Source organism: Pyrus communis, chromosome 10, assembly GCF_041283825.1.
Source record: "Pyrus communis isolate YQ-2024b chromosome 10, ASM4128382v1, whole genome shotgun sequence".
NCBI classification, from domain to species: Eukaryota; Viridiplantae; Streptophyta; class Magnoliopsida; order Rosales; family Rosaceae; genus Pyrus; species Pyrus communis.
In genome coordinates this window covers 21,158,900-21,183,076 of record NC_142574.1, presented here as the reverse complement: position 1 = coordinate 21,183,076, position 24,177 = coordinate 21,158,900, and the positions used below count along the sequence as shown (strand labels likewise).

The 24,177-nt window shown below is 37.9% G+C and overlaps 4 protein-coding genes and 1 pseudogene across 7 annotated transcripts; 2 read left to right on the top strand and 3 right to left on the bottom strand.

Annotated features, from left to right (window-relative positions):
• Positions 1 to 246: 246 nt before the first annotated feature.
• On the top strand, positions 247 to 3,641 carry LOC137729104 (RPM1-interacting protein 4). The gene is made up of 4 exons (XM_068467932.2): positions 247 to 590; positions 2,254 to 2,760; positions 3,016 to 3,198; positions 3,292 to 3,641. The coding sequence occupies exons 1-4, from the start codon at positions 585 to 587 to the stop codon at positions 3,319 to 3,321; spliced, it is 726 nt and encodes a 241-aa protein (XP_068324033.2). The 5' UTR covers positions 247 to 584; the 3' UTR covers positions 3,322 to 3,641.
• Positions 3,642 to 5,085: 1,444 nt separating this feature from the next.
• Positions 5,086 to 7,518, top strand: LOC137727345 (uncharacterized). Its single transcript, XM_068466211.2, has one exon. The coding sequence runs from the start codon at positions 5,531 to 5,533 to the stop codon at positions 7,322 to 7,324; it is 1,794 nt and encodes a 597-aa protein (XP_068322312.2). The 5' UTR covers positions 5,086 to 5,530; the 3' UTR covers positions 7,325 to 7,518.
• A 1,759-nt stretch (positions 7,519 to 9,277) lies between these two features.
• Positions 9,278 to 10,131, bottom strand: LOC137728351 (uncharacterized). Of its 3 annotated transcripts, none has more exons than XM_088678652.1 (2): positions 9,798 to 10,131; positions 9,278 to 9,749 (listed from the first exon to the last, which is right to left on the bottom strand). In XM_088678652.1, the coding sequence occupies exons 1-2, from the start codon at positions 10,081 to 10,083 to the stop codon at positions 9,433 to 9,435; spliced, it is 603 nt and encodes a 200-aa protein (XP_088534778.1). In that variant the 5' UTR covers positions 10,084 to 10,131; the 3' UTR covers positions 9,278 to 9,432. The 3 variants fall into 3 exon arrangements, with proteins under 3 accessions (XP_088534778.1, XP_088534777.1, XP_068323263.2); XM_088678651.1 differs by having other exon boundaries at positions 9,278 to 9,821; positions 9,858 to 10,131; XM_068467162.2 differs by having other exon boundaries at positions 9,278 to 10,131.
• Positions 10,132 to 14,781: 4,650 nt separating this feature from the next.
• LOC137728350 (uncharacterized) lies at positions 14,782 to 15,736 on the bottom strand. The gene has a single exon (XM_068467161.2). The coding sequence runs from the start codon at positions 15,654 to 15,656 to the stop codon at positions 14,940 to 14,942; it is 717 nt and encodes a 238-aa protein (XP_068323262.2). The 5' UTR covers positions 15,657 to 15,736; the 3' UTR covers positions 14,782 to 14,939.
• A 1,156-nt stretch (positions 15,737 to 16,892) lies between these two features.
• LOC137728349 (oleoyl-acyl carrier protein thioesterase 2, chloroplastic-like) lies at positions 16,893 to 23,652 on the bottom strand (annotated as a pseudogene). Its single transcript, XR_015952452.1, has 8 exons — positions 23,632 to 23,652; positions 22,577 to 22,711; positions 22,492 to 22,517; positions 22,004 to 22,013; positions 21,802 to 21,878; positions 17,708 to 17,811; positions 17,502 to 17,589; positions 16,893 to 17,426 (listed from the first exon to the last, which is right to left on the bottom strand). The product of XR_015952452.1 is annotated as an oleoyl-acyl carrier protein thioesterase 2, chloroplastic-like (transcript).
• Between the last annotated feature and the right edge of the window lie 525 nt (positions 23,653 to 24,177).

The following is a 24,177-nucleotide window of genomic DNA, read 5'->3' as shown; positions in this document are numbered from 1 at the left end:
GTCGTTAACACAATGTAAAATCGCTTCAAACTGATAAAGAAATGCCAAATTCCAATTAAAAAAGCTCACAATTAATCATGCATGTATGAACCACTCTCACTAGCACAGCTTGAACGAGAGAACAGTAAAACATATCCCACTATCAAAATTTGATGAGTGAAAACTGTAGCAATATATAATTTGAATTATACGGGGAATAATAAAAAAGAGCATATATTATAAACCAATAGCATTTCACGTAAAATTGAAGAAATGGCAACTAGAGACGGAGTCTTAACTCGCTGATAGAGATGTTTGAACTTTGAACAGAGAAGAAGCAGAGACTTTCACACAGAGAGAATGGTCAAACATGACGGGTAGCGTCCGTCAATGGTTGATAAAACCCTCTAGAAATATTTCCTTTCTCTTTCTACACCCTCATCCTCTCTCTCTGTCTCTCAAATAATTCCTCTCTCTCTTGGTGCTTCGTCCAAGGGTTTCGGGGAGGAGCTTTTGGGGTTGCCATATTCGTGGAGGGTTTTGGTCCAGGAGTTCTACTCTGACATTAATTTGCTGGGGTTTTTCTAAATCTGGTGGACAGAAAAATGGCAGTAAGTTCCCAATCTTTTTGGGTTTTTTGTGCTTTATTTTTTTGAATTCTAGAAAAATATGAGCTTTATCTGATTTTTTATTCTAATTTTGGAAAATTTCTACTATGTAGGGAATTGGAATGGAAAAATATGAATTGGGATTGAAAGTTTACTAATTTAATTTCTGATGAGCAATAACGTTTGATTTGAAAGCTTGTTGAAATGTGAAGTTGCATACTTTTTGTGATATTGATCTGGGTTCTGTTATTGGGGAGTTTAGGGTGCTCAATCAGAGTGCTTTTTATCATTCCTATTAATCTACATTTCAGCTTGTGTATATGATATATGTTCGATAATTACATCGAACAAGAAAGAAGAATTCTTGCATTTTTTTTGCTGATATGGTTGAATTAACATTGAAAAGAATTGTGCTTGGGTGAACTGGAGTCCTAGATTTTGTTATTTTGCGTAATAGTTGTACTGAGTTTGTGTTGCCGAGTTCTTGTTTGGGGGTCATGAAGCAGAAGATTGTAATGGGGATGAGCGGTCTAGTGTGGTCCAGTTGATGTTGCACTATGCTTAAACAATGATGCACACGGCTCAGATGTTTTGATTCTTGGAAGTTGAAACTTCTGATGTTTTATGGTATCTTTATTGAAATTATTAGTGCTAGGAGGTAATTGAAAACTTGTGTGTGTTATATGTTTGATAATATGTTCTTGGATAAAATTTTTCTCGCCTTACTTCTTGTTTGCATAATCGCATTTGAAATTCTCTGGCTTCTGAGTCTTCATTGTTTATTATGTGGGTAGAGAAATTCATTTGTTTCGATGAATTTTATAGTGTTGAGTTACAACATGACTAGGTTGGATAAGCTATCCTTCATTTGTTGCGTTTAAAGAGAATTGAAACTATTGGCTTGATCTTGGTTGTGCCAAGATAGACTATAATACCATTGAATTTAAAGGAATTCGGGTTTGATGTTGCTTTGGGTTGATGTAATTTTTGTTAGAAACTAGAAAGGCATATTTATGCAGTCTAAACCAAACAATCTTGTGGCAGTTGGACAATCGTAGAGGTGGTATATTTGTACGTGTCATTTGGTATATCATTTGGCATATGTTCATTTGAATAATTTCCATGGGCATTTAATCGTCCAGTCATTTCCTGTCCTCGCTTTTTTAGGACGCTTATGATAGAAATAGAAACATGTTCAGGGAAGATGTCCAAAGCATGCCTTCGGGAAAATGCATAACTGTCTCACCTGACAAAAGAGTGGTCACCATCTGTTACCTCATTCTTTGAATGCAAGCAAAGCTTGTTGAAGAGGTATCTCTTTTGCGTTGCTTTGAGAAGGTTTAGGGAGTTGCAATAGATTTTGAATGTCCTTTTCTTCCCTGATCTGTTCTAACTGTGCGTATTTGAAAGTTTGTTGTAATGTAGTTAAGCAAGGTCAAGTTGTGGTCACATAGAACAACCTGTCATGCTTGTCCAATTCATGTTTGAAATTTTGGTCCTCGTTTCTGTTCAATGGTTCCGTCTGCTTACTTTAACTTACCCATTCAATGACCCTGTTTATAGAAGAGGTCTTATATACATCATATAATGCTACTTGATGTACTGAAATGTATTGATTGATGGAAATAGTAGGCACTAGCATGACAATATTTTCTTATTGTGGCAGCAACGTTCACATGTACCAAAGTTTGGCAATTGGGACAGCCAAGAAAGTGTTCCTTACACTGCCTATTTTGATAAGGCCCGTAAGGGTCGAACTGGTGTTGGGGGAAAGATGATTAATCCAAATGACCCCGAAGAGAATCCAGACATCCTCTCTGACACATCTGCATCATCTCCTCCAAAAGTTAGACCGGAACAGGAAAAACCAGTACATGAACGGAGAAGAAGCAGGGAGGATAATGACCTAAGATTTGCCAACTCCCCAGCCCAGCGCAGAACTTCTGGTGAATCAGCACATCAACCTAACAGAGGCCGTGGGGTTAGTTCTGGTGAAACCCATCGAAGACCTGCACGACCAAGTGCTGGGTCTGAGAACAGCGTTGAACGTTCACCTCTCCATCGCAATGCAAGGGTCTCAGGAAGAGATTCACCCTCCTGGGAAGGAAAGGCGTCATATGAAAGTAGCCATGGCACTCCTGCAAGATCCCGCCTCAAACCTCGCGATGAAAGTGTAAATTTTCTTCCTCATATCCATATAAACTTGTCAAGCTGTTGTCTGTTTTTCCATATTTATTCGTAATTACAGTAAAAAGATATGGTCCCAAAAACTCGTTTTGACTGATGATCAAGCATCATTCGAAAAAGTTTTGCTGCGGTAAGAACCCATTGTTTTTGAAATGATTGTTCCTGTAGTTAACTTTTTATACTGATGCAATATCTTTGTCAAGTCTTGGTCTTGAGTATGTTTTCTGTTTTTATGTGGCAGCCTGAGAAAGGTGCTGCTGTTCCAAAATTTGGCGAGTGGGATGAGAACGACCCGGCATCAGCTGATGGTTTCACTCATATATTCAACAAAGTGCGGGAGGAGAGGGCGGGAAAAGTACCAGGGACTCCTTCTCAGCCGTCTTACCAAGATGCAAGGAAGCAGGGTTCCAATGACAGCGCCAGGGTATGTCACTAGTCACCATTTTACTCACATTTTCATACAAACACTGGTTTTTATGTCTCATTTCGTTTTCTTTTTCGGACTGAAATTTTGCAGTGTTGCTGCTTTCCATGGGGCAGAAAATGAGATTGAATCGTATCTCCGAATTTGTGGGGTGAATTATAAGGTGTTTGGACCTGTAAATATCTTAAGGGCTCTGGGACCTGTGTCCATGAGGGAGGAGTACCTTCTATAAAGTGCATCCATTTTTATCTATCAGAGCTTGTGTGTTATTTTTGTAGTAATAAAGATTTAATCTTTTTGGGGTTTTGGTCATCTGTTTTAGGTGTGTTCTTGTGCGATTGAATTACCAATTGAACTTTAGTATATATGCCTGGAAAAGACCAGATTCTTTGATTCTATTTCAATAAATACCATCCAGCAATATTTGTCTTGTTTTCTTGGGATGCATTCTCTTGTGGACATATATATGCTGCGTTTTATTGCGAAATGATTGATTAAAAGGTAACACTAATCTGCGGTGAAGCTTCTTAAGGGCTAAATACATTTCAGTCCACTCTTTTGACGACAGTTAAATTATATACGTTTTTTCAGAACTCTCAACAAAAAATATAACTTTCATATCATAAAATGTTTCTATTTTTTTTATGTAAAACAAATCTATTATCTTAAGAGAACCCTCCTTGTTAACTTTTTACCTCATTTTTTCTTATTTTGCCCTCACTTTTGATACACAATATTGTTCACACACACAAAATATACGCTCTCTACTAATCATAAATAGTTTAAGCGTGCAACTAACGTTCGATTTTGAATTTAGTAATTATTATGCAAACATAATTTTTATAGATAGAGAATGATAAAAGATAGGGGTGGTTCGGTATGGGATACCATACCGAAACTAGTATCCCGAATCCCAAACCAAAATTTTTCGGGACGAGAATTTGAAGACCAATCCCAAACCAAATTTTCGGGAATCCCAAATTTCGGGAATCCCGAAATATTTTCGGGATTTTGGGACAAATCGGGAATCCCAAATTGAAATATGAAATTATGAATTATTCTTCAAATATATAATTCAAGAACACATTCATGAACTAGGAATTTCATTTCATTCACACTACCATTTAATTGAACACTGGCATGCCTGACTGTTTTTATCATAGTCAAAATTCAAATTAATTAAACCCTTTTTGCAATATGTTGAGAGACAAAAGAATCAAGCCTTCTAAAATCATCAGCCATGGCAGCAGCAATAATAAAATCCACATGAATATCAAACAAAACATGAAAAATATGCAAGGTGTAGGGCATTCCAGGTTGCAGAGCATGAATTAGAAACTACTAGCATCAATTATAAAAGAATAATATATATATAATAATTAATATTATATATTTTCGGTTCGGTATGGGATTCCCGAAATATTGAGAAGCCAATCCCGAATCCCATACCGAAATTTTGGGATCGGTTCGGGATAGCATCCTGAAAATTTCGGGAATTTCGGTTTGGGAAATTTTTGGTTTGGGATCGGGATTTTTTCGGTTCGGTTCGGGATTTTTGGGAATTTTTTCCACCCCTAATAAAAGAGCCGAAAAGCCAAAAGATAACATCTAAATAAAAAAGATGTTATGATTACATTATTGAATTTATAGAGAGCAAAAACCTCTCATGTGCCGTGGGGCAGAGGAATGATTGTTTCCAACTAATTTCTTTTTATTACATAATAATTTGCATTAGAGTCCGAGCCGCCGACAAGAAAAAAGACAAAACAGTCAATACTCAATCCTGACCGTTCAATCAGACAACCACCCTGAGGGCGCTCGCATACAATCCTCGCGCCACAGACCAAACCAGAAAACCCAATCGAGCGCCAAAATTTCGCCGCGAGTTTCAAACTTCAAATTTCGCTGAAAAAAATACGTTATAGAAACTCAGACGAAAATGTTAGATTACATTTTTCATTTTTGAAAATTGAAACCTGAAAAGCTCAATCCCTCCTCTCTCTCTCTCTCTCGATTTCGGATTGGCAGTCCGCCATAGCTGAATCGAATACAGGGAACCGATTGCTGTGTTCGAATCCGTACAAATCTCAGGTATTTCACTTCGATTTACAACTTCCATTTCTTTCCACGCAGAAAACCCCTTTCATTTTTCACTTCTATTTCTAGATTTACACATTCCCACGCCCCCTCCAATCTTTGAACCCAATTGAGAAATTGTATTAAAATAGCTGAAATTAGGGTTTCGCTGAATTGGGATTTATAAGAAAGCTTCGATTTTTGATTTGAAATATTGAAATCTCTATGCCCAATTGAGATTAAACTCTTCAAACTCATGGTGAGAGAGACAACTGTGGAGTCCTTCTACCGGAGGCTCCGTGAGTCCGCAACGGCGTCGTCTCAATCTCCTCTTCTGATATTTCCATCGACTTCAGATGTGGACTCGCTCTGCGCCCTCAAAATCATCTTCCATGTCCTCGAATCCGATTCGGTTCGATACGCTTGCTACCCTGTTTCTTCGTTTCAGGAGATTCACAAGTACGCAGGGCCGGATCTGTGTTCTTCGTCCGAAAACCCGGTTTCGATACTTTTGATCAATTGGGGCTGCCACCGGGACCTGAAGAAGCTCCTCAATTTGTCTCCCAAGGCTCGTGTTTTCGTGGTTGACAGCCACCGTCCGATTCATTTGCATAATCTGAGCGACCAGAATGATCGTGTGGTTGTGCTTTATACTTTGGATGATGAGGGGCAGGCTGATTTGGCGTATGACATTGAGGATGTGTCGGCTTTGGCGAATGCGAGTGATTTGAATAGTGATGATGAGTTTGACCCCGAATCGGATAGCGACAGTGACGGTGATGACAGCCAGAGTGGGGAGGAAGAAGAGGAAAATGGTGACGGGTCGAGAAAGCGAAGAAGGGTGGATCGGGAGAGCGACCCAGTTAAGCTTTTCCGGGACCTGAAGAGGAAATATTATCATTTGGGTACTTTTCATGGTAAGCCTTCTGGGTGTTTGATTTATGATTTATCACATTCTTTGAGGAAGAACACAAATGAGTTGCTTTGGTTGGCTTGCGTTTCGTTAACGGATCAGTTTTTGCACGAGAGGTTAACGGATGAGAGGTACCAAGCTGCGGTGATGGAGCTTGAGCAGTACATTAACAGTTCCGGGAATTTGGAGGCAGTGACTAATGTGACTCTCAAAGACGGCACGAAGATTCGCGTGCCCCAGGCTTCTAGAATTACATACGAAGATGAGCCTAGGCTAATGTTGTTGCAGGAGTGGAATTTATTCGATTCGATGCTTTGTTCTTCGTACATTGCTACTAAATTGAAGACGTGGAGTGACAATGGGATAAAGAAGCTCAAGCTTCTTCTTGCAAGGATGGGATTTTCGCTTGTGGATTGCCAGCAAAAATATAGGTACATGGATACAGAAGTGAAACAGCTGATGAAGGAGGAGTTTGAACGGTTTTTACCCGAATATGGACTCACTGATTTCTACTACAGGAGCTTTTTGCGGCTCCATGGTTACAGATCAAGGGTATCTGCAGCAGATGTGGTGTATGGAGTTACAGCACTGCTTGAATCGTATGTGACATCAGATGGTTCTTGTGCTTCCAAAGAGTTTGGGATGGCTTATGATGCATTGTCAATGAACAATCTCGATAAGCTGAAAGGAGGAATGCAACAAGCAATAAAGATCCAGAGGGCAATTCTAAGGCAAGGAAGCATGGCAATAACCAAGAGAGGCTGCATAAGAAGTGGAAGGAAATTTCGGTGGGTGAAACTCGAAGACTCGTTGGATGCAAAATTATTGGGGTACCCTCAGGCATTGACAAAATTCTGCTATTTCCTGATGGACGGTCTGAGAGAGAAGGGAGCTCGAATGAAGCCTCTGGTTTGTGCTTGCTTGGCACAAGAGCCTAAAAAGGTGTTGATAGTTGGCGTTTGTGGGAAGCCTAGACTTGGAGCGGTTCAAGGAAATGCATTTGGAATCGCATTCAGAAATGCAGCTCAGGAGATCGGTGCAGAGTTCTTCCATGAGTTGTTTGAGTCGTCGTGGATTGTTCTGGAGGCGGCTAAGATGAATCGCTTCATGGTGAGGCTGACAGAAGCTGTGATGTAGAACTTTGTAAGGAAAATCGCCTAACTCAATACACTTTTAGCTACTTTTTTCTTTCTTTGAGCAAAAATTTGGGTCATGTTTTAGGTGAATGATATTTAGTATGCTTTTAGTTGATCTGTATCAAGAGATGTGTAATTTGCTTTTTTTTTTTTTTTTTTTTTTTCCCCTTTTCTTGAATAAATCTTCTTGATTTACTGTTGTTGTAACAATGTTCTTTTTTTTTTTTTTTTCATATATAAACTGAACTTGATTTTTTTCCTGTAACTAATCAATTTCTTGTGCGCCTGTTCTCAACTTGTAACCTATATGAGCTCGAGGTTTCCTTTGAAACCCTACAACTTCTTCATACGGTTCATACCTAATTTTATTGGCGGGATTATAGGGTAGTCGTACAACCGAGGGTATATCACACGAAGTGAGAGATACTAATAGGCGATATATCCTTGGTTATGTGTTATAATTTTGATAGCAACGCTCACCTTTGCATAATTTTGTCAAAATGAATGATAACTCTTAAATTGTAAAAGTTCGACTTTTTATTATATTTTCAATTGCATCCAATTTGGTCCATCCAACTTGAAACCGTCACAATCCGTCAACGCCCGTTAATTACTTGGACAAATTTTCCGTTGTAGGCTAAGTTTGTTGACGAATAGTCGTACAGTCTCATATAAATTCAAAATCTCATTCTCGTTAAATATAACAAATTAAATTCTCTTTTTCAAGCATTCGTAAGTTTAGATACCCTTTTAGAAATACATTTAAATAATAGAAAACACTATTAGATCACATCAAGTACTTCTTGTAGTGTTTGAAAAAAAAGAAAGAAGCTAAAAGTACTTTAGAGTGGAAAAAAACATCTGCAATACTTTTTGAATTGTGTGCTTTCTTCAAAAAGTGCAAATGTTTCTTTTTAAGAAGAATTTGCATTTTTCTAAATAATTATAATGTACTCTTTAGAATGGCTTCTACTTAGCATAAAAGTTTTCTAAAAATGTATTTCCAAATGGATCCTTGGTTAATTAGCTAAGATGTTTGAAAAAAAGAAGAAGATAAAAGTACTTTTGAGTTGAAAAAACACCTGAAGTGTTTTATGGATTATATGCTTCCCTTAAGAACCATTGCAAGTGTTTTTTTTTTTAAGAAGAATTTGCATTTCTCTAAATAATTATAATGTACTCTAAATAGAATGGCTTCTACTTAGCATAAAAGTTTTCTAAAAATGTGTTTCCAAATTGGTCCTTGGTTAATTAGCTAAGATAGCATGCACACCCGATTGCACGAAAATTCGAATGACCAACCCCATAGATTAAAAGTCACGTGCAAGCCACAAGAGGCCACAGTGGTTACTTAGTTATGTAGGGGGAGAGAATGTTTTTTTTTTTTTTTTGAATAAGTGATATTATCTACATTAAGAGACTAGAAGTGTAGGTTAAGTTTCACAATGAATGAGCTATAATAATATAGTTCAAATTCCATTTTGGTAAGAATCAAACATAAGACGTCTTATTTACAAGTGAGTAAGGGGGAGAGGTTATTTCTTCATTTGAATATTTATCGAAAAGTAAATTACTTGGCATATGTTTTGACAGATTACTTGGCATATGTTTTGACAGATATTTACAATAACCTAATAAGCAACGTTTTGTGAAGACACGATATGAAATAGAGCTCATTCATTCACTACAATGGGTTTTATTTCAAGGTGGAAAGGATTTTTCGGCAGCGGAACAATTTCTATGCACAAATAGGATAAATTGGCTAGTTAAGGGCAATGTACGCGCTCATTCAAATTCAAATTTCGTCTTTGTAAGTTATAATAATTTAGAATGCATACCGTCATGTAAAAATAACAGTTAAAGAACAATGGCCTAAAACATAAACAAGAGAGAGAGAGAGAGAGAGAGAGAGAGAGAGAGAGAGAGAGAGAGAGAGAGAGAGAGAGCGCAGTGATACTCGAAGCACATTTATTTAAAAACTAAGACCATTGCATATAAATTGAGATAATAACTCAAAGGCTAAAGTTCTTAGGCTCATGATTATTTCTATAGTTAATACGGCCTCAGTTCAGTTGAGCCTTTCAAAGCCTGATGTGGTCGGGTGTGTGATTATGGATAGCCACTACCGCCAGCTCCACCATCGCCTTTAGGATTATATCCTTTCCCGCCATCATCATATTTTGGATTGCCTCCTTTCCTACCATAATCATACTTAGGGCTGTCTCTTTTCCCACCTTGATCATCTTTAGAACGATCTTCCTTTCCATCTCGATCATCTTTAAAACGATCTCCTCTTCCATGATCATACCCTCCATACCCTCCCTTACCCCCAAATCCTCCATACCCCCAATAACCTCCTTTAGGCCCTCCATATCCACCGTATCCATCGTCTCCTCCATAACCTCCTTTAGGCCCTCTATATCCACCTTCTCCATCGTCTCCTCCATAACCTCCTTTAGGCCCTCTATATCCACCGTCTCCATCATATCCTCCGTAACCTCCTTTCCCTCCATATCCACCGTATCCGCCATAACCTCCTTTCCCTCCACATCCACCGTCTCCATCGTATCCATCATAACCTCCTTTCCCTCCGTATCCACCATATCCCCCATAACTTTTGGCATCATAGACCTCCTTTTTCTTTTCCTTCTCACTATTACTGGTCACTTCTTTAGAACCCACCCCTTCAGAACCTACAAGAAACCCTACAAAGACAATGAAAACAAGCAACACTCTTGTTTCCTCCACAGTTATTTTCATGGCTCTCTCTCTCTCTCTCTCTCTCTCTCTCTCTCTACTAGCTAGGGTTGTGATGAGAAGTTTGCATAGAGCTCACCCCTATTAATAGTGGCATTCTGCGAGAGGGAGTGAGAGAGTGAGAGTGTGAGAGCATATTTTTATTAATTCGTGTACTCAGTTTTTGGAATGGCATTGAGTAGCGTCTGCATGGAGATTTTGGTCGTTATGGAATGAGTTACTTGAGTGGGAGTGGGAGTGGGACTGTTAAAAGAATATCAAGTTTGGTGAGGGTTTCTATTGTTGGTATGAAATTAGGTTGATCTGTTGGTAATGGTTAGGAACAAATGGTAACATCATTGATAAGCTTTAATGGCCATGAAAATTTCTGAAGCAGTATTTAAGTTTGATGTTTGATGGTTTGAAATTGATACAACTCTAACTATATTAAAAAGAGGAGTAGCATTTTGTGCATTTGAAATTTGAATTCCTGAGCATTTGGAATGAGTCTTTGGGAATGGACTTTCCATCAATATTTCTACGGATTGGGACAATTGGGTATAAGATAATGTACTATGTCATGTTTCGTTTGTGTATCTTTCATATTTCATTTTGATAAGTTCAACATTTGAGATTTAATTTCTAATCATTTTGTGTTAGTTCCTAATTCCTATGTTGTCGATATTTGATTTTAGATGACTTTAAAAATTGAGATTTGATTTATGATCACTTTATTTCCAACCTATATCAGATGTCATCATCTTTTATCACCATATCATTGATATTTAATCTTTATGTCATCCATGTTTCATTTTGATCCCTCAGAAAAATTGAGATTTGACTTATGGTCTTTGCCATTTTCCAATGTATCTTTCAAAACAAGTAATAGTGATTGTGGGCCGTTGGATTTTTATCCAACAGCTACAAACAGGGGGCCCCTTTAAAGTTATAATAATTATAGCCGTTGGATGAAAATCCAACGGCCCACAGTTCTTGGTCAGGAGGATCCTCTCCTTGGGCTCAGGAGAGGATCCAAATCCTCCCCCCCCACCACCCACTCCCTATCCTCTCTCTCTCTCGCCTTTCTCTTTTCTCTCTCCCTGCAACCTGCATTCCTAAAATCCCAAAACCCAGAAACCCTTCCCACCCATCCCCCCCAACCTTCCTCCACCACCCACCCTCTCTTTTTCCTCTCGCTCTCTCGCCTCTCTCTTTTCTTTCTTTGGGCAACATGCATTCCCAAAATCCCAAAACCCATTACAAATCTCAAAACCCAAAATCTCATCAAACCTCCCAAATCTGGAGAAGGCGGTCCTGTTTGACTTCGACTTCACCCTTCCTATCTAGATGGTGCAAGGATTAGAGAGAGATGAAGTGTCTCTGATTTCGGGCTAGGGATTAGAGAGAGAGAGAGAGGAATTTCTCTGATTTGGGGGTGGGCTCGGGTGGGGAGAATGGGTGTGTCTGATTTGGGAGAGGGCTTGGGTGGGGAAGACGAATTGATTTTTTTATTTTTTATGTACATGAAGAGGAGCTGCGGGTGAAGCCATCGTCGGCCTCCTTAGGATCGAAAAGGGTGCGTGGTGGAGGAAGGTTGGGGGGGGTGGGGGACGGGTGGGAAGGGTTTCTGGGTTTTGGGATTTTAGGGATGCAGGTTGCAGGGAGAGAGAGGTGAGAGAGAGAGAGAGAGAGATAGTGTATGTGTGTGTGTGTGGGTGGTGGGGGGTGGGGACGGGTGAGAAGGATTTTATATAAAAATAATAATTTATTTTTAATTTTTAATATTTAATTATTAAAAATATATTTAGTTATATTTTAATCCAGTGGGATTAGTGAGTGGCCCCTGTCTCTAGCCACGTCAGCACGTAACAAATAAATTAATAGAAAAAATGACGGATGTATGACTTTGTCACAAATTTGTAAGATGAGGTATGACATTGTCACTTTTAAAAGATGAGGTATGAAAGTATCGTCAGACCAATAGTTGAGATAGTTTTTTGTCATTTACCCTTGAAAAAAAGAATAAGCTAAAAGTACTTCAGAATTGAAAAAACACCTGAAGTACTTTTTGGATTGTGTGTTTCCTTCAAGAAGAACTGCAAATGTTTTTTTTTAAGAAGAATTTGCATTTTTCTAAATAATTATAATGTACTCTAAATGGAATGGCCTCTACTTAGCACAAAAGTTTTCTAAAAATGTATTTCCAAATGGACCCTTGGTTAATTAGCTAAGCTGTTTGGAAAAAGAAGAAGATAAAAGTACTTATGAGTTATAAAAAAACACCTAAAGTGTTTTATGGATTGTATTGTCACACCCCGGGCCCGAAAATATTAATTTCGGGAAATGATAATGGTGACGGCCCAAAAACTTTGCTTTATTTCGCAAAATTTTAAATCACAATTCTTTATTTAAATTCCTTATCTTCCTCTCAATAAACATAAACGTAAACATAATTAATTTATAAGGCATGTGCTTAGGCTTTCTATTAAGTCAAAATTTACGTCTAATAACTCAACTTCTTAACAGAAATTAATTCTTGATTGTTTAATCTTACTTGTTTTATGGCTGCATCTAACATCTCGTTAGACTGCCTACGTATCCTAAACAGGGATCAAGTAATTCGTAGTTCACAATTCATTATTTACCAATTTCCAAACGTATTCTAGTAACCACCATATTCAACACTAACCTTCATAATCCAATTCATATTAAATGGTTACCAATTATAGATTAAGAATATCGAAATTTACATGAAAAATGGCAACGTCGGTTCCCTGGCCGTGCGTCGCTGCACCTACCGCTGCCAGTGGCAGCTAGCCGCCCCGGCTCGCCGGAAGATTCAATTATTTCTAAAAATTCTCAAAACTTACAGAAATAAAGATCTCAAAGAGTAGAGTAAACTTTATACCTGTGGCGAAATCCAATTTGGCCTGGAAAGGCTCCTTTCTCTCGAACTCACCGGAAACCCTAGAAATGGGTGTTCTTGATTCGACTCCAAACAAGCTTTGTCGTCCCAACCATTTCTTGGGCTTTGTTCCTGGGGTTAAGGGAAGTCTATTAGTAGTGCTGGTTGACATGATAACATTCAGAAATGATGGAATTTTCCGTTGTACTCCTCGCGAACTCGTGGTGGGTTATCCCGAAATTAACCCATTTAACTCGGTTTTTTTTTATGAAATTGGGAGAGGATTGGATGCTAGGTCAATTTCAGGTGGTGTGTGGCTTCTAATCACCTGAGAAATCGCCTGAAAATGGCGTTGGAGATCATCAATTCCGCCGGATCGAGCTGCGGGTCATGGGATGACCTGGTTTAGTTGGGTGAATTCCCTTTGTTCCTCTCCTTTCTCTCCTTTCCTTTGGCCCTCCTTGGTCCGTCCTCTTCTTCCCATTTCCCCCCCTTTTTCTTTTCCAATTGACTTCCTCCCTCCTTTTTTGTTAGCCACTCCCGTGGCATATTTCCACCACAACAACCCAAAATCTAGAATTTTCCAAATCATGGTTAAATGACTATTTTGCCTTTACTTTCGTTCGCTTCTATTTTATTCATTATAATTTCGTTTGACGAACGGTTTTCGCCTGCACACTCATAGAATTGAATTCTATCAAATTATGCTAAGAAATACAAAAAGATGTATGAGAATAAAATACGTCCTCGTATATCTACGTTATACCACTAGGGCATTTTTTCCTTTTCCCACGTATTGATAAAATTTACAACGTAAATTATTTTCAGAATAAAAACTTTAAAATTCCCAATTCTATTTTCGTAACCATAAATCGATTTATTTTCAATTTTCTCCACATATTCATAACTATATTATCTAATTCATATCTTTAAAATTTTCAGGGTATTACATGTATGCTTCCTTTAAGAACCACTGCAAGTGTTTTTTTTTTAAGAAGAATTTGCATTTTTCTAAATAATTATAATGTACTTTAAATAGAATGGCTTCTACTTGGCATAAAAGTTTTCTAAAAACGCATTTCCAAAGTGGTCCTTGGTTAATTAACTAAGATAGCATGCACACCCGATTGCACGAAAATTCGAATGACAAACCCCATAGATTAAAAGTCATGTGCGAGCCACAAGAGGCCACAGTGGTTAGTTATGTAGGGGGAGAGATTTTTTTTTATTTTTTATTTTTTGAACAAGCGATATTATCTACATTAAAAGGGTGAGAGTGTGGGTTAAACCTCACAATGGGTGAGCCATAATAATGTAGTTCAAATTCCCTTTTGGCAAGAATCAAACATAAAACGTCTCATTTATAAGTGAGTAAGGGGTAGAGGATATTTCATCATTTGAATATTTATTGAAAAGTAAATTAATTGGCATATGTTTTGACAGATATTTACAATAACCTAATAAGTAACGTTTTGTGAAGACAATATACGAAATAGAGCTCATTCATTCACTATAATGGCTTTTATTTCAAGGTGGAGAGGATTTTTGGACCGGCAGCGGAACAATTTCTATGCACAGAGAGGATAAATTGGCCAGTTAAGGGCAATGTACGCGCTCATTCAAATTCAAATTTCGTCTTTGCAAGTTATAATAATTTAGAATGCATATCGTCATGTAAAAATAACAGTTAAAGAACAATGGCCTAAAACATAAACAAAATAGAGAGAGAGAGAGAGAGAGAGAGAGAGAGAGAGAGAGAGAGAGAGAGAGTGAGTGAGAGAGAGAGAGAGAGAGCAGTGATACTTGAAGCATAGTAGTGATACTTGAAGCACATTTATTTAAAAACTAAGACCATTACATATAAATTGAGTTAACAACTCAAAGGCTAAAGTTCTTGGGCTCATGATTATTTCTATAGTTAATACGGCCTCAGTTCAGTTGAGCCTTTCAAAGCCTGGTGTGGTCGGGTGTGTGACTATGGATAGCCATTACCGCCAGCTCCACCATCGCCTTTAGGCATATATCCTTTCCCACCATCATCATATTTTGGGTCGCCTCCTTTCCTACCATAATCATACTTAGGGCTGTCTCTTTTCCCACCGTGATCATCTTCAGAACGGTCTCCCTTTCCATCTCGATCATCTTTAAAACGATCTCCTCTTCCATCTCCTCTTCCATGATCATATCCCCCATACCCTCCAAACCCTCCCTTACCCCCATATGCTCCATACCCTCTCTTACCCCCATATCCTCCATACCCCCAATAACCTCCTTTAGGCCCTCCATATCCACCGTATCCATCGTCTCCTCCATAACCTCCCTTAGGCCCTCTATATCCACCATCTCCGTCGTATCCGCCATAACCTCCTTTCCCTCTGTATCCCCCGTCTCCATCATATCCGCCGTAACCTCCTTTCCCTCCATATCCACCGTATCCGCCATAACCTCCTTTCCCTCCGTATCCCCCGTCTCCACCGTATCCGCCATAACCTCCTTTCCCTCCATATCCACCGTATCCGCCATAACCTCCTTTCCCTCCATATCCACCGTATCCCCCAAAATTTTTGGCATCATAGACCTCCTTTTTCTTTTCCTTCTCACTACTACTAGTCACTCCTTCAGAACCCACAAGAAACCCTACAAAGACAATGAAAACAAGCAACACCCTTGTTTCCTCCATAGTTATTTTCATGGCTCTCTCTCTCTCTCTTTCTACTAGCTAGGGTTGTGCTGAGAAGTTTGCATAGAGCTCACCCCTATTAATAGTGGCATTTTGCGAGAGGGAGTGAGAGTGTGAGAGCATCTTTTTATTAATTCGTGTACTCAGTTTTTGGAATGGTATTGAGTCGCGTCTGCATGGAGATTTTGGTCGTTATGGAATGAGTTACTTGAGTGGGAGTGGGACTGTTAGAAGAATATCAAGTTTGGTGAGGGTTTCTATTGTTGGTATGAAATCAGGTTGATCTGTTGGTAATAGGTAGGAACAAATGGTAACATAATTGATAAGCTTTAATGGCCATGAAAATTTCTGAAGCGGTATTTAAGTTTGATGTTTCATGGTTTGAAATTGATACTACTTTAACTATATTAAGAAGAGGAGTAGCATTTTGTGCATTTGAAATTTGAATTCCTAAGCATTTGGAATGAGTCTTTGGGAATGGACTTTCCATCAATATTTCTACAGATTGGGATCATTGGGTATAAGATGATATGCTATTTCATGTTTGGTTTGTGTATCTTTCATATTTCATTTTGATATGTTCAACATTTGAGATTTAATTTCTAATCATTTTGTGTCAGTAACTAATCGCTATGTCGTCGATATTTGATTTTAGATGAGTTCATCGATTGAGATTTGATTGATGATCACTTTATTTCTAACCTATATCAGATATGATCATCTTTTCTCGCTATGTCATTGATATTTAATCTTTATGTCATCCATGTTTCATTTGATCCCTCAGAAGAATTGAGATTTGACTTATGGTCTTTGCCATTTTCCAATGAATCGTTCGAAACAAGTAATAGTAAGTGATGAGGGTCATTTTAGCCATATACATAATTAACTTTCCCAATAATGCACTTGTCAAACATGAAAGTAGAGTTTCATACCAATTCTCAAGTTCCTAATCTGCGAACCAAACGGGCAACTGGATGGGTTAACCCAAATGGCAATGAGGAAGAGTAGGTCAAAGATTTTTTAGCTGAAACGATGGGTCTATGAGTTATTCAAATCCCTTCAATGTTGATGAAAAAATGAATCCAATTGTACGTCATAATTTCGATTAGTTCGCTTTTGGTCGTAGATTTCCAGTTAAGTTTTCATTTTTCTTAGGATTTTTTATAGGGAACTTTTATTAGTAATCGAAAAGAAAGTCATCGTATATGCATTGAAATAAAAGTATATATGAGAAGATGCACTCAAAAGAGAGAAAAATGACTTTCTTGAAGTCCCAATAACATCTTCCCTTTAGTATTGAACTTGTCAATTCACTGAAGTTATTGGCCAAAGATGAAAACCGAAACAAAACCTCTCATACAAGGGACAGAAATATAGGGAGACAGAAACAAAAATCAACCCTAAAACCAGCGAAACCAAGAGATAAGATCATTTCCTCATCTTGCAGGTTTTTCTCTCCAGATGGTTCTCCCGGGTTTATTTTTGAACGGTCGCCTGCTAATCTTAGCAGATGCAAATACTGACGGTAGTCCTTATCATCTTCTGTTGCAGCAGGGGATCAGTTTGTTCTGTTACCTGAAAGAGCTGGAGCATCGTTTAAAGGTTCAACGTTAGTAAGGGAATCGACTATATGCCATCTGTCGACACTCCCCCACTGTAATCTAAGGTGATTGTTTGCAGTTCATGGCTATCGATGAGTTCTTGAGGCATGTTCTGAAAAAGACATTATTAACATATATACCAAGCTATAGAACCCATCCGACGTAAGAGAGCTCTCCTCGGCTGCGAAATTGAATTAAGCATACTGAGAATACTGAATAAATATGAGAACTTAAAATGAATTGAAGAAACACTAACCACAAGTCCCAGTATGGAATACTGTGCAGGATCTTCCAGTTTGGCAATTTTCCTCAAGATACTGTTGTTAGGCTTTGGAAATGCTAATCTATCGATGTCAAGAGAAGAAACCAATGAGAAGATTGGCCAAGAGGGATAACCTTATCATATATATATACACACACACGATGAAGTCATATGCAAAAAGAAAAAAAAAGGGTCTTTACCTCAGTTGTCGTGGAGCAAAAATAAAGTGCTATTCCGGTCTTCCCTAACATCATCGGTGACTTTCTGAAGTCGCCTAGTGTCTTGGTTCATCATCACCCACTTACTGAAACCATGCATCACATATGTGGGTGAGTTTCTCGGTGACTTTCTCCCAAATCTTTTAGAGTTTTTCTTAGAGGTGGGCACAGGTCGGGCTGGACCCAAATTTAGAGGAACCAGACTGGACTCGTTAAAAAATACAACGGGATGGGACGGGCCGGGTATATGAATTTTGAGCTTGGAATTGAACCTAACCCAACCTGTTTGAAACAGACTGATTCGGACCAGGTCCATAAGTCCAATTACATTTTATTTTTTTTAAGAACAGATCACAAAGGGGTGATGAATACATCTTTCACAACCGACCACCCAAAAAAAAAAAAAATACATGTTTCTTAAATTCCGATCTTTCCCTACCAATATCAACAAATAAGAGCTTACAAAGATGAGTTTACATTCAAATCCAATTAGTGTACATTCAAATCCAATTTGCATGAAACCTTCCACTAATCAACCAAACACAACCTAATTAAAAATAACCAAGTTTGAAGCAGAACATTCAAATATATACAAGCCTGAAACTATCACAGGACATACATATATTCAAATATACATAAATTAAGAACCCAGAAACAGAAGATTCAAATATGATATTCAATTTTGTGTTCAACCTTTTACCATTTTCCAGCCAAGATACTGCTAAATCTAAAGGATTAGTACCTTTTGAAAAAGCTCATTCGACCTACTGTGGAAATGTGTTTCCTAAGCGAGGTTTTCTTTTACTAACTTTAGTTTCATATAAGCACCCACCTTTTGCATAAAGAACTCCATCAAGAATTTGTTGACTGGAAGATAACCAAATTTGGAAATTTGAAAGTTAGGAATAGACGATGTCTTTCCAGATGCAGCTAATATAGTGACAGCAGCTGCAACAACAGCAACCATACCTGCACCAACAGCTGAACCACCGGTGGTGAATCGGTGAAGGTCTGCGGTGATGAAGGTGAATCGGTCATAGTCTGAGTTCGGTGACGTCGTTGAGGAGAGACAGGAAATTAAGAAACAGGATAGGAGTGGGAAAAGATGAGTCGGCGACGGTGATGGGTATTAAGGATACAAATGTAATTACATTAGGAAGAGGAAATACTTAGAGATTAAGTAATCTTTATTTGCTAGCTGTAATAGTCTTGTATAAATACCCACAGTGTAACAGTTATCATTGAGTTAATGTGAAATATTTACCTAATATGGTATCACTCGCCTCCAGTCTCACGACCCCTTTTTCGATCCTTTTTCCCGCTTCTCTCTGCGTCGCTTCCTCTTCTTCTTCGATCGGTTCTTGATCTTGCGATTCTTGCTCCTAATCGCGATCTCTTCTTCAATCTTAGCTAGTAATCTTTATTTGCTAGCTGTAATAGTCTTGTATAAATACCCACAGTGTAACAGTTATCATTGAGTTAATGTGAAATATTTACCTAATAATGGGGTGGTGATGGTCGCAACAACAGTGATGGGTGACGATGGTGGTGAATCGGTGGTGGTCTGCGTTTGATGATGTTGGCAAGGAGAGATAGGAGTGCAAAAAGATGAGCTGACTAGGAAAGGAGGCTAGGTCACTCGGAGAAACAAATCTCATCCATTCATTCCATTTTAGAAACGGGCCAGCCGAGGGCCCTGTGCTTCCATAGATTTGGACTTGCCTCACCCCGTAAATACCACCGCTCCATCCGGCCCTGCTCCATTTCTTCTCTAAAAAAAATTAGACCCGGCCCGTACCAGCTCTGAATCGGGATTACCTGCCCCGACCTGCAGTTCCTAGACCCCTTTGTCCACCCCTAGTTTTTCTAGTATATAAATAAGGCACCCTAAGCTCTCTCTACATAATCCCCCATCACTACACCCTTCACCTTGCCATAAATTATCTTCTTTTTTTGTTTTTATTTTTATTTTTATTTTTGTTCCATATGTAACTAAGTTATTTTCGAAGGTTTATGATGAAGCCACGACATGAATATTTGTGAAGTAGTTTGTTAATTTTCATCCCATTGTATGCCATATATATATTCTTAATCTTAGTGCGTATTTTATTCTAGATTCAGATTTCTTATGATTGATCACCTTTAGGAATTTTGCGTCTAGATATTTAGATATGTTTATAAGGATGACCAATCAATTCGGTTTATTGGAATTAAGATTAAGAAGATTAGGCAATCTAATGAGAATGACTGTCACATCCCGGCCCGGGGCGGATCACTTCCCGGGCCCGCTCCACCACCGTAGCACGATATTGTCCGCTTTGGGCTTACCATTCCCTCACGGTTTTGTTTTTGGGAACTCACGAGCAACTTCCCAGTGGGTCACCCATCATGGGATTGCTCTAGCCCTCTTCTCGCTTAACTTCGGAGTTCCTACGGAACCCGAAGCCAGTGAGCTCCCAAAAGGCCTCGTGCTAGGTAGGGATGAGAATATACATATAAGGATCACTCCCCTAGGCGATGTGGGATGTCACAATCCACCCCCCTTAGGGGCTCGACGTCCTCGTCGGCACATACGCGACCAGGGTTAGGCTCTGATACCAAATTGTCACATCCCGGTCCGGGGCGGATCACTTCCCGGGCCCGCTCCACCACCGTAGCACGATATTGTCCGCTTTGGGCTTACCATTCCCTCACGGTTTTGTTTTTGGGAACTCACGAGCAACTTCCCAGTGGGTCACCCATCATGGGATTGCTCTAGCCCTCTTCTCGCTTAACTTCGGAGTTCCTACGGAACCCGAAGCCAGTGAGCTCCCAAAAGGCCTCGTGCTAGGTAGGGATGAGAATATACATATAAGGATCACTCCCCTAGGCGATGTGGGATGTCACAATGACCAATATCAAGCTAATCCTGCTTGGTTGACATGATTCTTCTACGCTTAATGAGTTTTTATATGTTTAATTGTATGTCTCACCAATAGGATATAATTATCCTATAAAGGTACAAGAGTTGATGTCTGACCACAAATTAATTCATACCTTAGAAAGAATAACCTTGTAACATTGGCAAGGTAATTGGATAATAGTTGGTTCTAGAAAAAGTAAGTAAGATTGTTATTGGTGAATTCATAACCTTAGGTCTTCTTGTGTCGTGTTTATTTTAATTAATTAATCTTTTATTTTTCTTGTTAATTTTAGTCTTGATCAATTACTTAATTACTCAATTCAATCTATCATTTCTTTGTTTAATCAACTCAAGTGTAATTAATCGGTTAAATTGGTATTAAAGCAATTCTTGTGCAATCGACCTCATATATACAATTGATTCGTGTGCTTACGAGTTTAATTTGATTTAAATTATTTTATTATTTAGGTTAGTTTAAATATATATCAATATACCTTTAAAATATCTCTCAATAGGTTCACATAACTTTAAAATTGCTAGAACAATCTGACAAAAATGAATCACAATTGCAGAAAACATTCAACATCTTCAATGCGATCTTCAAAATGGATGATCGCCTTATCGGAAAACAGAGTAAAAAATGCAAAAGAAATATGAGCTAAGATTGCCGTGGTAACAGTCACATGACCCAAACTGCAATGTCATCATGCCCAAGTGGCATCAGTGAAAAACTGAAAGTGGGGTTCCTTTCAAAGTACCAAATAATAACTTTACAGCTCAAAAACCTGCAGCATGCACATGCTTACTGGTTCCTAGATAGATGTCAGAATGCCTTTTTTTTTTTTTTTTTAAATTTTATTTTATTTTTAATTTTTTTACTATTTTTAAAGAAAAATGAAGAGTTCGAAACTATTACAAAAAGAAAATGTTTCGAACTCAAACATACAAGTAGAAACCTAACATCTTATTTATTAAAACACTAGACCACACGTAAACCAGACTCAGAATGAAATATCAATGAGAATAAGAAAGTTGATTCAGTGCAATAACATGTTTCTCCAACGTAAATTCCAATGTTGCATGAAAAAGAATAGTATTTTCCATAGTATCAGATTTTCGTAAAGTGTCTTAATTAAAAGAGCTCAGAATAACAAAATTCAGAAATAATATGCACCTTGTTGCTCTTCCAACGACTTAACCAGTGGCACAGTCGTTGAGTATCCAATCATGTCTTAGTGCCAATTTTTCTTTCTTTTTGGTAGTATTGTGGAGCAAAAAATAATTCTAACAATTAAGGAGTTGTCACATGAATTTTTTGTCAAAAAACATAAGAATATTCTTATTAAATTGACAAGGTTCGCATTTAATCCACGCACATTTCGACCACTTTGAAGACATGAGCAAGTACGACGTCATCAAGCTCTCATGCCCATGGCTAGGAGAAAAGTCAAAGATAGTAAAGATAATAATTTGGTAATTAAGTCTATATTAATACTCTCTTAATTAAAGATAAACTCAAACAGGCAAGGAATTTCAATCATATCCAATCAGGATATTTCCAAGATAATCCTAGGACATTATCTCATAATTAATTTCTTTGGGATTATTCTATCCTCAATCATCCTATTATTCTAGGGATGACTCACCTAGGTCACTCGGATGACATCGTGTGTAGGGCAAAACCCTAGCTCCATAAATACCTCATCTCCATCATTTTCTTGTAAGGCATCGAAAATCTATTAGCTAAACCTCTCCGCTCCCACCTCGTGAGAGCTTGTGGCTTTGGCCTTGGCCGAATGTGTTTATTTGTTTTGTAAATATAATTTCGTCAAAACTAAAAACAACAAAATTTTGCTACCACAACTATGTTTCTATTTCAACGACGTCACTCTTGTACCACATACCGCATTTTAAGTTTCACTTTCCATATTAGAAATCAAAACTCAAACAAAGAACACCCATTTGTAGATTTCAATATGCATACGGGCAGTAACCATATGAGATGCATTTTCCTCATGGTGGTGGTGGTCGAAAATCCAATCTGTCGAAAACCCAGCAACTTGAGCTTGGTTACATCCTACCTCCTGGCATCACAAATGTTCACGGAAAACGAAAATATAACAAAGATCACAAGCTTATCGTTGTGGTTTTGTAGGGTTTTATATTGTTGTCAGTTTCTTATAGGCAATACTTCCTTATAAAAATCATAACAAAGATCACAAGCTTATGACTTAATATGTACACATACTACTCGTTTACTCTCTATTTTTCTCCCGTACCAGTGCTTCTCTCTCAAAAATTGGTCCTTGGATCCGAAGCTCGTGTCCCTTCAATTCTCTTTTGGACACTACTCGACATATCAATCTCATCCAACATTGACCGAAATAAAGATACAAAATATAAATATATATATATATATATTCTTCACATACACTCAAGCATATGAAGTGTTAATTAGTAATGAGCTGCTAATCCGTTTTCAGATTTTTGTTCGCTCAACTATATGCTTGTCAACTAATGGTTAATTATTATGTTGATTAACAAGCGAACAGGATTATATTACTTTAGATTAATTTGACTATAAGTGTGGGGCTTATATGTATTGCACTTTTTATAAAAAATTTAATTGTTTTTAATCAAAGACGTGTACGGTGACGAGGTAGATGTGAATGATCAAATCGATATCACATGTTCGTTTCAGTATGCATGGATGTTGTAAAGCGAGTTTTAAAGAAAATCTTACGGTATTGTTCATTTTAACGAAAAATCATATTTTTACACTAAAAAGTTAATTATGGTATTATTTACTTTACCTTTTATTTTGTCCTTATCATTAAAACTCAAAATTTTCAAACCACTATCTATAAATTATAATTCTGTGAAGATGCAGCAGAACGTACTAAAATGTGTTTCACATTAATCTGACTATTAGATGGAAAACGCTAGGTAAGAAATAAGGAGAGACGACGTTATTGTGGGACACAATCATTAAATTGTTCTCTACCTTGGGAATCACTAAGGACATTATCGGAAAGAAATCATCTCTGAATCCATTTCCCTTAATTCATCAAATTAGAAAATCTGTACCGTTGAAATTTGATCCAACAGCTACAAACAGGGGTTCACTTTAAAAGTTATAATAACTTCAACCGTTGGATCAAATTTCAACAGCATGAATTTTCTGATTTGATGGATTAGAAGGAAGAGATCTGGAGAACATCATTTTCCAACATTATCTACCGTAAAAGCAAAAAATAAAAGGTAAAGAAAAAGTACAAAAGTCAAATTGGGTGGATTTTTCTATCTGTTAGGCTATTTTCAACTGACCCAGCCAAATGACCATAGGGCTAAAAATAACTCGAAATGACACGAAAATCGTCTCCAACCGAGGGTTAGGCCAAATGACTTGTGGACCCCACCAGGCCAAAACCACCAAATCAGGCCAGCAGGTTGGCCATTTCCAGCCAGCCCCGATGAGCCCAGCCCACCTTTTTATTTTTTATTTTTGGACGAATTTTTTTTTTATTTTTAAATATTTCTAATTTTTTTC